This window comes from Protopterus annectens, chromosome 3.part0 (assembly GCF_019279795.1).
Source record: "Protopterus annectens isolate FY-2018-M chromosome 3.part0, PAN1.0, whole genome shotgun sequence".
NCBI classification, from domain to species: domain Eukaryota; kingdom Metazoa; phylum Chordata; order Ceratodontiformes; family Protopteridae; genus Protopterus; species Protopterus annectens.
Window position 1 is genome coordinate 1,643,008,602 of NC_056731.1, and position 13,328 is coordinate 1,643,021,929.

A 13,328-nucleotide genomic window follows, 5' to 3' on the forward strand; every position below is an offset into this window, starting at 1 on the left:
AGAGCACTCAGTCACTCAGAAAAAGGTGGGTAGAGACTAAATATATAAGAAATACAACTATAAAGATTAGTGAAAAAGACTTTCAAAGTAAAAAAAAATTGTACTTGGCTGTAAGAGCAATGACGCATCTTGCGACAAAAGCGGCCAACGAGATCTGAGGTAACAGGGAAAGGGCCACTGAGAGTAGAGTCTTACTCAAGAGTTTTTGGCTGACACTGTATAATGGCTGAGCCGGTTCTGAGTATCGGAACAGTGACCCACAAGTCAAGGATGAATGAAGATTGACAGCATCAGATAAAAGGTTATTAGGGGGGTAAAATTTTTGTTTGTTCCAATAAGCCTGAACTTCGTTTTGTAATAGTTCATTCAGACTGATGCACATTAGCCAATTGTGAAAAGAGGGAAAGTTTTTTGTGAGTTAGTGGTGAAGTAGTTTCTGTTAGAAGACTACTTTATCTGCAGATAGGCAGAAATTTTATAGATTACAGATCTGTGCTAATGGTGCAAAACATACTCGAAGAGACAGAAAAAAAAAAAAAGATTTTGTAAATGAATACAAACAAGCAAACAAAAGATCATGGCAACAGTGTGGAATCACATGGATATGGACTGTATGTGGGTAGCAGTATAGGTAATTATCAACTTAAACACAATTTCCAAAGGAGCTAAGTGTTTCCAAGCATGTGACCACTCGCAAGTGTACGAGCCACACTGTAAGGAAGAACATACATGAAAAACACAGCTAATCCTTTTGAATTTAGTATGTCTGCAGGTTGTTTCAGTTTTCACAGAGTTTACGTGACAGCAGAAAGAGACAATGAGCATAACAAGTCTTCCTTTAAATGCATTTAACATTCTACCTCTCCTCCATTCTTACTCTCTTCTGTTTGTTCCAAGACTCTTGAATGCCACTGCAGATTCTGTCTGTACAAAGTATTGCATAGGTTTATACAACCTTCTCTCTGTGGAAAAAGTACTTCTGGAGAAGCACTGAACAATTAATCCCTACAATCTGCTGCTTCTACATTCTTTCCCTGCCCAACTTCCTGTCTGGGATGACTCCACATCCCATTGACATAATTTAGAGCACTAATACCATGTCCGCCCCCACCCCCCATCCTAATCTTTTCTGGTTTCAATTGACAGGAAATCTGCAACTCCTCTAATTTCAAGTCATATCCATGCTTTCCATCCCATAGATCTTTCTAGTGGCTTTTCTCTGGATGCTTCCATTTTCATGATGTTCCTTTTCTGTATGGCCTCTCAGGTGGAACAAAATACTCAAGCTGTGGTCTGACAGGATCCTGGAAAGGGGAAGCTTTACCTTTTGGCTTTTAAAATCTACTCTGGAGGAAACTTTACAGTGCTCTATTCCATGCTGCCACTATTACATCATGCTGCTTCTGCTGACATAATCCAGGTGTGATTAAGACTCAGAAATTTTTTTCCTGCTCTGATATTTCATGCCACCATTATTTTGGCAAAAGTGCAGCACTTGGCATTTGTATGCTTTGACCCTCAAATGCCATTTTTCACACTTCTGCCTTTCCAAATCCTCTCAACTTATTCATCATCCCCCACGGTTGCCCCACTGTTGCATCTTTGTATCACCAAAAAGACCTTTTACTATTCCCCCATATATGTCTTAGACAAAGTGAAGAGTACTGGACCCAAAGCAGATCCCTGTGGTACTCATCTAGTTATTTTCCTAATTGCTAATGTACTTCTCTCTTCACCCATCTGCATCCTTCCACTAAACCATGCAGCTATCCATTTCCACAGTCTTGGCCCTACCCTAACCCCTCCAGTTTTCATTTCCATAATTTTGGTCTACCCCCAACTCCTTCCAGTTTTCCTAACAACTTACTGTTTGGGACCAAGTCACAAGCACTGCTGATATCTGGGAAGACCATCTCTACTTTCAGACCCCTGCCAAGGTCACCTGTAAGCTAGTCTGAAGACTGGCTCAGACTGAACTGACAGCTCCTTCTTGCAATGCAAACCTGCTGGTTGTCATCTTTAATATGGTCTCCACTCCCCCACCCTACCCCAATTTCCACCCACCCCAGTGGTCCTAGCTATATACTTCTATTGCCACACCCCCTCCCATTGTCACCCTAGCACATACTACTTCCACTTAACAACCACACCCCCTACCTCACCAAATTCTTAATTAAGTCAATTTACCTTTTAGGTCCACTCCCTAACCTTTCCACACCTTACCCTGTATTGCTGTAGTCTGCAGCTTCACTCTTACAACCACCTTTTATTCAGTTTATTGTTCACTTCTTCCTTCAAGCTACCTCATCTCATATAACACTTTCTCCTTCTCCCACCTTTATTCCTACACACCTCTATCCTTCTCCCAACATATTCGAACTCCTTTTCTACACATTCTAATGGACCCAACATATACATCTTTATTCACAAACCTACTACTCTTAACTACAACTCTTGCTTCTCTTACAATTCCATACACACTAACCTTCTTTGAACATTCTTCTCTTCCTGAGCAACACCACCCCTACCAACAAACTCTACCTCTTTCTCACATAAACTCCCTTAAACATAGTAACATAACTGCCACCTTTATCTATATACTTCCAAAGTACCACATATCTAACCATGTTACTTACTTCCTTGTCAAAAAAAAAAAAACTCTAATCAATTACTACAAAATCCTTAAGTTTGTACAATATCCTCTACATCACCCCCTATTAGATGGTGATATTCATCCAAACCCTGGCCCCAATACTAATATTCCCAATAACCCACACAATCTAACATTTCCTACTATTACTACCCCTAATAGACCATCTAACTCCCTCCTGATAGCTCACTTTAACATCCGCAGCATTAACAATAAAATTGCCCACCTACATGCACTATTAGAGGTGCAGTCATTTGACATTCTCTGTATTACAGAAACATGGCTAAAACCCTCTACTCTGGACCAGGAGATTGCCCCTCCTGGATATAACATCCTAAGATATATGACCACAAAATCAAAAAGGGAGTAGCCATTTTGTATAAATCTGAACTCCAAGTTTAACCCTTCAATGTGCTGCTACCCTCAGATACCAGTGCAGAAACCCTTACTGCCAAGCTACAAATCAATAACTCCACATCTATCTAATTTGCACACATCTCCCTCCTGAAAATAATATTAATACACTTGAAAACATACTTAATCACTCTACCCACCTACCTCAGGAAACCATTGTATTAGGAGACTTTAATATAGACTGGGCAACCTGTAGTTCCACTAAGCCTGCCAATCACATAAATCTTCACAGTTTCTCACAGATAATAACCACTCCTACTAGAATCCATAAGCCAAGCAACAAGGAAACCACCCTAGACTGGATCCTTCTCAACAGCCATCATGATACTTATAAACCAGGAACCCTTCCCGACAATATCAGTGACCATATGCTAACCTATATCATTAAACAAAAAAATTCACAGCCCTAATACTAATAATTTTAAATCCTCCCGCTCCAAAAAATTCTTTAATCCAGAGAGCTTCCAAAACGAACTGAAAGCATGTGACTGGTCACCTATGTCTCATCGTCAACTTGATGAAGCAGTGACTTACTTTAATACTAGATTCATTCAAATCCTAGATTACCACTCCCCCATTCACTCTTCCCGAATAAGAACCAAAATTGCCCCCTGGCTTACAAAACATACTAGGCAAAAGATCCTAGTCAGAAATAAAATTTGGGCCAAATGGAGAGCCTCCAAAAGTCCATCAGATCACCTTTACTTGAAACAGTTAAGAAATGCCACCAAGAAAGACATTCTCAGGGACAAAAAAGACTATTACCTTCACCTTCAACAAACCCACCAACAAAAAACACAAATATTCTGGTCAGGCATTAACAAACTTCTTAAACCAGGCCACTCTAAAACTCTTGCCCCTTCAGGATTCAACCATAATAACTCTAACCAGATACCTGATGCCTTTAACAACTATTTTATAGAAGCCATTCTAACCCTAGCTAATACTTTACCACCCATTACCACTCCACCATTAAATACCAATAATACTCCAACTTTTCATATACAACCTGTACCCACATCCCTCATTTGCAACCTCCTTCAAAAACTTAAACCATGCACCCCTTCTGCTGTCTTCCAGCAGAATTCCTGCAAACTGCAGCTAAAGCAATTGCCTATCTCATCTCCATCCTTATAAATAGAACAATTTTAGAAAGCAAAATCCCTTCCATATGGAAAGTATCTCACATCATCCCTCTACACAAAGGTGAATCATCTACCAAGCTCTCCAACATTCGGCCTATCGCCTTACTCTCTCCAATAGCTAAAATAATGGAAAATTGCATACACAAACAACTACTTGACCACCTTCTCCATAACAATTTACTTGCCAACTGCCAGCATGGTTTTAGGCCATTCCACAGCACAACTGCCCTGCTATCCTTTTCTGACTCCATAAACAAAAATCGTAACAATAATACTTTCTCCTCTGCACTATTTATTGACCTTTCAAAAGCCTTTGATATGGTGAACCATAACATGCTTATTGACATACTAAAAGCCCAATCACTTGACACACAAGCACTACAATGGTTTAAATCCTATCTTGAAAACAGACAGCAAGCAGTACTTTGGGATAATAATCTTTCTACTTCCCTCCCTGTAAACATTGGAGTATCACAAGGCACTATATTAGGACCTCTTCTATTTTCGTTTATTAATGATCTACATACCAAAATTCCTCAAGCCACCTGCATACAATATGCAGATGACTCGACTTTAATTTGTTCAGCCAAGTCCATAACCTCTCTCCAGTTTCTCACTCAAACAGTATTTAACAGTGTTGAAAATTGGTTCATGCAACACTGACTCCTTCTAAACCCTCAAAAAAACAAAATTATTGCTCTTTGCTCCTACTCAGAAATCACCTATTCTACACTTCACTGTAACCTCTAACAATGGAACTAACATAACCCCTGACACTACAACCAGTCTACTGGGAGTAACAATTGATAACAACCTTAGCTATGATGACCATATTAATTCTACAATAAAGTCTATCAACAAAAAAACTAGGCACCCTTTACAGAATCAAACCCTTCCTTACCCCTTCAGCCAGAATCACTATTGCCCAGACCCACCTGATCTCTACCCTGTTCTATGTTTCTGCAATATATACCAATCTATCTAGTAACAACCTCGCCAAACCTTCCACCAGTTACAATAACATAGCCAGATTTGCTACTGGCACCCCCTTTAGAACTCACCACTGTCACAACCTCAAACAACTGGGATGGTTAGAACTGCAGAACCTACTACTTTGTCAACAACTTATCACCCAAAAGATCCTTTATCACCCTAATAATACCCCAATCCTTACTAATCTGATTACCCCTTACAAATATCTTGCAACACTACGCTCAGCTAACAAGATTCTAGTCTCCACTATTAAATCTAACAACAAACCTGGGGACTCACTTTTCGCCAACACAGTAGGAAAAAGCTGGAACCACCTTCCTAGTGAACTTTCATCTCTTGCTTCCGCTCATCTTTTTAAAAAGCATCTTAAAGAATATCTTAAAACTCACTGGCTTTGTCCCTGCTCTAACCCTGACTGACATACCCTGACTGATATCTCTTTCCCCTTCTTGCTCTCTTTACACTTCTCTACTCCACTGCTCTATGTCACATACCTGTCATAATAAAAAAAAAAAATAAGAAATTTTTACAATTCAATATTTTTTTTCTTTGTTGATTGCTCTCTCTCAAATGATTGCTCTCTGTATTTGATCTTAGCTTTAACCTACTAAGGACTCTGTATAAGTTATTTGAACCTCAATGTAACAATGTGCTGTAATTTATTTTGACTATTACTATATATTGTAATCTTTGTCACTGCTAATGCTTGGAGCTTTTCTCCCCGGGCCTCTACTGAATATGGACATATATCCAGTTAGTCTAGCCCAGTCAACAAATGTAAAATAAAAATAAATAAATAAAATATTGTTATCCTTTAGAAACAATGCAGGCGTTACCCACAGAAATCTACTGCTATGCTAACATGCCTGCAGTTTCCAGTTTTTTCTTCTCCCAAGTGTAAAAGGTACCACACTTGCTATCTTCTAGTTCTGACACTTCTGCATTAGATGGTGATCTGTTAAAGATCTTCATAGGGAAGGGGGTCCCTTAGCACAGTGGCCACCTTTCAGAGGACTGAGAAGTGAGCCATCTGGTGCTTGTGCCCTACCCAACAGCAGCCAAATCCCTCTTCACTTCCTCTGTCTTTGTGTATGTCCACTGCTCTCGTCATTCTACTCTGCCTCTCTTCCGGCATGAAACCTTTCTCTTGCTTTCCTTTGTGAAAAATGAAGAAAAACATGTATTCAGTAACTTCTGCCATTTCCTAATATTTTATGATTTCCCCCCCTCCAATCTTTGCTCTACCTGCCCAGTTCTATCCCTCCCTCCCTTCCAATTTTCTGGTTCTCTAGTCAAAATGGCACCACTTGCTTTCATAATCCTTTCAGCCAACTCCCTTTCAACTTTTACCTTCTCTTCCCCTCCTAGTGGCACTGAGCCCTCAGGTTTTTCTGCTAGTTGCCATGCCACTTACAATACTGGATCCCTCCACTGCCCCTACCAGACCATCCTTGACATGACTCTAGTAGAGTCCCCCCCACCAACTTCTCAGGAAGTCTACCTTGTAACTGCTTACTTGCAATGCCTATGGAGTGAGGAATCCATCTGGGGAAAAAGGTAAGGCAATGAGAGCCATTACGTTTGTGGCAGACAGGCAGCTATCCCTATCCCCATCACTTTTACCACCATGCTGCTGTATGGATTTCAGCTGAGCAGGCAATGAGGTGTGTCTGATGATTTGCTCATCCCGGGCCCTTAAAATGGTCCACCCCCCCTAGTGTTAACACATGCCCAGCCTGTCTTGCTAAAAGGTCTAGCTTTTGACAAAGCTCAAAGAGCTCCCTCTGACATACACCCCACCCCAGGATAGTCATACCCATTCACTTTGTCTACTCAGTCACGCTCCTAAGTCACTAATCAAGCTCAGGCTGCACTGGCCTCAGTCAGGACTTTAGCCCTCTACACCATTGCTGAGGCCCATTCAAGTCTTACCTTTATTGCCATTTCCATCTTTGTTGTTTCTGCTAACCTCCTTATATAGTGCCTCCTCTACCACATCCTTTCCATCTCTGTAGGCTTTATCTTTGCCATATTTGCTAGCCTCATGTTCCTATGTAGTCATACTGGCTTTCTCTTTTTGCCTTTTCCTTGCATCCTTGTCCCCAACCCCATGCATCCCTCCGTTTCCTTCCTATAAACTCATTCCTGACCCTCTTCCCCAGCACAACATAAAATCACCTTCAATAGTCCCACAACATAATCGTTGTAATTTTAGCCATTCCTGTTATTGCGAACTATGTAGTAGCATAATCACTGTTGTTTAACAATGTCTTGGAGATCTAACATGTAAATTCATACCTCCTTCTGCATTAGTTAAGACCACATCTGGATTTCTGTCTTTTCTGACACAGTCCTGCACCACCTGGCTGAATCCTTTATGGTCTAAGACCTCAACTGACATTGATGCATTAAAATTAACAAATATTTTCACAGCAGTAAAACAGAAGCAAACAGCGCATTTGGGTCACTATAAAGGTTCATGTTTTTATAAGCATATATTTAGTCTTACCCCCATGTTCTCTTGATGACATCTATCACTCCGCCATATTTATTGTGCTGATCTTGCAAACGAGCCCTGACAACCTGGTATGGGTAAGTAGCAGTCACAGCAAACATTTTGGACAAAGCAGCCATTGTTATATATTCCAGGGCATTCTGTAACCAAGCAGACAAAAATTCAGAACTGATAAAATGTGCATTATCATTTTAAATCAGAGTATGTTTTCAAAAGCAACACTTTCAAAGCATTGTGTAAAGTTGACATAAAATCACTACTGATTATAAAAGCATGACCCACAAAGGTAACAGTAGCAGCTGACAGCATTACCTAATCAGAATGCTGACTTCATATCATAGGATGAAACAGCTTGGGAGAAGCAAGATACGTTTAACACAAAAACAGGAGATGTGCATCTAGAATTCTCATGCACTAAGAATGCCATACACCTGTTGATTTGCCACAAAGTACAGAAATAACACTGCTGAAGCTACTAACAATCTGTTAAATACATTGCTGCCTGCCCTATGGGATCTCTTTATTGACAGAAGCATAGTGTGATCAGTCAAAAGTCAGATAAACTAGGCATAAAGGATGCTGAGAGACATGAAAGGTGAGAATACAAAGAATAAAATGAAAACTGGGACAAATGCCTGTAAGAAGAAACACATACACAAAGCTGGAATTATATATGCCAATTGCCACAATATGCTTCTTAACTGAAGTTGACAATGTTTTCACGGAACTGTATAATTTTTAGATAATCCCATGAGAATCCAAAATGCTGGGATAAAACAGGAGCATATGGAATGAAAGAGAATAGTTTTTGGTCCTGCCAAAGGTTCTGTGCATACAACTTGGAACTGCAGTGAAAACTGCTAAGCAAAGCAGTGGAATTACTGAAATCACTGATGCTGCAAGTTTTCGACAGAGTTCTTGAGCTAACAACAAATGAACATGAGAGCTATAAAAAGGAGAAAAAGTATTTCTGATTCAGTATCCACAACCATCGAGATGATTAGCATTATGGATGAAGCGGAGTAAAGGGAAAGCAGAATTACAAAACAATACGTCTGGCTCAGATCAACATTTATACATCTGCTGTGGTACACACATAAAGAATCATTATTGTAAGATCAGCTAAGGGGCTGAATGATTGGGTTAATCTTCCAAAATGGTGGACTTTTTGGAGTCAAAATGGTATGTTTGGTAAATTTTAAAAAGAAATACCTTTAGAATGCAAGGTATGTGAATTGGTTTGGTTCAATGCAAGGTAAGTCAGTAAAATTACATAAATCACTGTGTGAGAACTGTTTTTTTTCCAACTTATTATATTTTTTAATTGTTGACCGATTACTAGTGTTGAGTTTCACATATGTCATCACTCAATTAAATGTGCCATTAACAACTGATGAGGTGAAATCAGTGAACACTCCAGAACAGAATATATACATCTTAGTCAAGATAAATGTGTTGGTTTAACTTTGTATTATGAAAATGATGACAGCACACCAATCATTAATTAATCATTAATTCTCAGTTTGTAGTGTATACTTGGAAAAAGAAATTTGCATGACTGGCATTTCAACTCACTGGTGAAAGATGTAATAAATGAGATTTTTAAACAGACAGACAAATAGAAGGATGGACAGATGTCTAGAATGCTGACAGACTGTTAAGACTGGCACAGTGATAAATCCTAACAGCTCTTCAATTTTCCAGTTGCCTTTCACAGTCCTCATGGAATTCAACCCCTCACATCAAAGCAGACATTGTGGTGTACTTATTCTTACACTCACTACTAGACCTATTCTCAAGCTTTTCTCTTCTGTCACTACTAAAAATGGGTCTGGCTTACCGAGCCAGATCCAGTAAACAGAAACAAAATACAATTGAATAATGTGTCTTTAGAATGCGTCTCTAACTGCAATCACTTTTATACAGCGTTTCATTTGCTTCCCATCTAATGCTGCCCAAAATACTTTTATTGTCCTTTCCCATCACTCTTGTTACAAATCTTCTATGACCAAATGCTTTATTTCCTTGCTAAATGTCTGTCAGTTTACAATGTCTTTTCAGCATTCTTTAGCCATATGCTTTGTAAGTGCATTTCAGTGACATTCAGCAAAAGAACACTGGAGGGGGAGAAGATTTAAAATCAAGAGAAGGAAGTGAGCACAGGAGACAATAAAAAGTCTGATCCTTTATTATTAATAAGTTATAAATCAAAGCAGCATGAAATGCAAACACAGCAGAAAAGTGATATGAAGACAGACCTATTATATCATAATGTAGAATGCCATTTAGTTAACTAAATAAAGGTTAACTTTCCCAAAATGTTGCTGTCAATTTAATTCTAAGTCACCATCTCCTCAGCTAGACAAGACAAAAGAATTGCAACAATGACCCACATAGACTCCAACACAATAGCACTGTTAAACAACCAGTTGTACCACTTATACTAGAACATGGAGAAACAAGGTTAAATCCTGGGCGATATCATTAATGTGGAGCACTGGACCTTGCCAGTGCATCAGTGTAGCTCTCAGAATGTTACCGAGGTAATGCAGTTGATAGCTATTGCTGCTGTAATATTCGGCTGTTTTAATTAATTACTGATTTATTTATTTTTTTGGTGGTTAATTGTGTAACTCCCCACTTTCCTTCTTAGAAAAATGAAAAAGTGGGAGGATAAGGGAGAGCAGCAACCCCCCCCCCCCAGACTCTTAAAAATGGAACACATGTAATGATCTGCTACTTTCTCAGTTTGAAAATACAATAGAAAGTCGATTATCCAAACTAATTGAGACCTAGGGTAGTTTGACTAACCAAACTGTTCGAATAATCAAACATATAATTGAACCGGATAAAAAAAACTTCTAAAATCTTGTTTTTTCTGCATGCAGAAATATAATTTTCAACAATTCGGCGATTCCAGTGGAAAATAAATATTTTTCACACACAAGCTGGCTACAAGCACAAAAAACATGCTCAAGCGAATATGCATAAAGTTCACATATTCAGACTTCATGATTTTTCCTATCGGAAAACCTTGGAAGACTTGTTCAGATAACAGTCCAGATAATCAACTCTACTGTAAAATGCTAAACTAGTCACTGCTTTCAGTCCAGATGTGGGACTAAGTGTGGCTCCAACAGTAGTGCAGAACAGTAGTTTCTACAGTTATAATACTTAGTATTCTGGACCTACAAGCTTGCAAGGCCTAATGTTCTACATAATCATTAGCACCAGAACCCCTACATTTTTACAAAAGGGAATGTGTAATGCCAGTATTAGTTTACATCAACATGTACAGACATGGGAATTAATCTGAAGCTCTAAACAAGAAACATAATTATTTCCATACTTCACAAACCAGATTAAAAATAGAGATACAACAAATGCAAATCTGGAATATGGATTCCAAACTTTTAGCTCAGAGAAGCCTTGAAAACATGTGGTTGGAAGTACTCTTGCTGAAACATAAGTTAATAGCCATAATACAGCAGTCTTAGTAAAATTCATAAAGGAAACTGTCGCTAACTAGGTACTTGTCAAGGATCTTTTAAGAAAGCAGAAACAGCATTATAGGATACTCACAAACAGGCTAGATCTCACTATCACTATACAGCAAATAAATGCAACCACTGCAGATGTACCTTTCTTCTACTATTGATGAGTCTTTAATTTTCTTTGAAACTTTAACCTCAGTGAATGTTTTAACCATATTCCTGAAATCTGTGCTTACTAACTTTCCACAAGTATAAAACCACCCATCCATACAAGTCAAAAAGTCAATCAAACTGGATAAGCACAGGACCAGACAAAATATAATTTTCAACAGTTCACAACCCTGCCCTAAATGATTGCTATTCAGTCCTAGCATGGCTTTATAACAGACTAAGAATCTATACAATATGACATTTAGGTTATTCACCAAACACTATGATCGCCCATTTCATCTGAAACCAAACAATGTAAACCAAAACATTATTTACTCCCAATAGACTCAGGATCTGCACTACATGTTATCTAGACTATACTACCATTCCCTTAAATACTGGCAGACTACCAAGAAAGCCCCCCTTTTCTGTAATCAAAAGAACTAAACACTATTATGAAGCTTAAAGGTGCAGTGTTCAAGAATCTCTAAATAGATCCTATAGACTACAGAACTACATAAAAGAAAATAAATGCAAAAATACTAATAAAAATTATCTAACGCTTCTTATGGAAAAACATTACCACAAAGAAGTACAGGTTGTCTAAGCAAACTTACCATAATAGTAGATGTTCAAATATATCATTGTTGCAGTAGTCTAAGCTATATGGGTTATATCCTGCCAAGGAAGTGACAACCGACCAGCTTCCAAAGCTTAAGGGTACCTTCTACATACCCTAACTGCTGAGAAGCTAATGAAGAGCTTTATAAAGTCAGGTTAGGGTGCCCTTGTCTGAGAGTAAGGAAGGTCACAGCCTTGTCAGCCAAGTACATGTTAAGAGCAAGGAAAAGGGCAACATATCTACAGCCTGGCATAAAACACAAAGGAATGGGAAAAGAAGGTGGGTGCTCTTACAACAACAGTGATCTATTCAAACATCTACCGTCATGGCTTTACTTACACAACTGCATTATGTTCATTATTAGAGCATGTTGCGGTAGCCTAAGCTACATAACTAAACACTAGAGCTTGGGAAGAAAGGGAGAAAGAAAGAAGGATCGCAGTCCAGGAATCCTTGGGGGATATTCCTATCAAAGCCTGATCAGGACCTAGAGGAAAAAAAACAGTCTAATTTGTAGAACTTGGTAATAAGTGTACATAGAAGACCAAATTGCTGCCTCTACTATTTTTCTAAAGTCCAGTCCTTTCCAAAATGTCACAAAAGTAGCCAAAGCCCTGGAAGACTGAGTCTTTACTAAGACCGAAAAGATGAAGGCATGCTACAACCATTTAGAAATTGCCTGATTTGACTTCAAATGTCCCTTTTCTTTACCTTCATAAGAAATAAATAGAGCAGAATTCCTGAAGGTTTTTGTCCTGTCAATGTAGTATCCGAGTTGCTTGTGAACAACCATAAATTGTAAAACTGTCTTTCCCAACAGGGAAATTTATAGTCTGTTTTGAGGCAAACTTTGAAATCCCTTTAGGCATAAATGAAAAATTTGTTCTTAAAGTTACTCTATCCTTGTGAAGGATTAGATAAAGTTGAATCACCATAAGAGCCTGCAACTCAGACACATGTTGCTCTGACTTCAGCAAGAGTAGTGACACGGTTTTGCAAAACAAGATCTTCAAATCAACCTCACAAGCAGGTTCAAAAGGTAAAAGTGTAAGCTTCTCCAATACAAAATTAACATCTCGAGAAGGAATTGCTAGTTTTCTAGGTAGGTGGATATATAAAACCCCTTTCAAGAACTGTTTCAGTTGAGACAGGGCAGAAAGGGAGGGTTCCATGGGCAGAGATGGCAGACAGTTGACAATATGGTAAAAAAGGCCAGATAATAAACACTCACTAATTCTGTAAAAACCAGAGTAGTCCAGACCGAAAAAGGGTCCTAGTACTTTCTTTGCCACCAATAAGACAACCTTTTCTACTTAGCCTTCTTTAATACCTGCTGAATGTCCTC

The 13,328-nt window shown here is 38.8% G+C and overlaps 1 protein-coding gene across 1 annotated transcript in view; it reads right to left on the reverse strand.

Moving 5' to 3' along the window:
• SLC25A32 (solute carrier family 25 member 32) overlaps positions 1 to 13,328 on the reverse strand; it is a 334,318-nt gene that overhangs the window by 109,832 nt on the left and 211,158 nt on the right. The window contains exon 6 of the mRNA XM_044065682.1: positions 7,712 to 7,857. Coding sequence (XP_043921617.1) covers positions 7,712 to 7,857 — 146 coding nt within the window. The remainder of the gene's footprint in view (positions 1 to 7,711; positions 7,858 to 13,328) is intronic.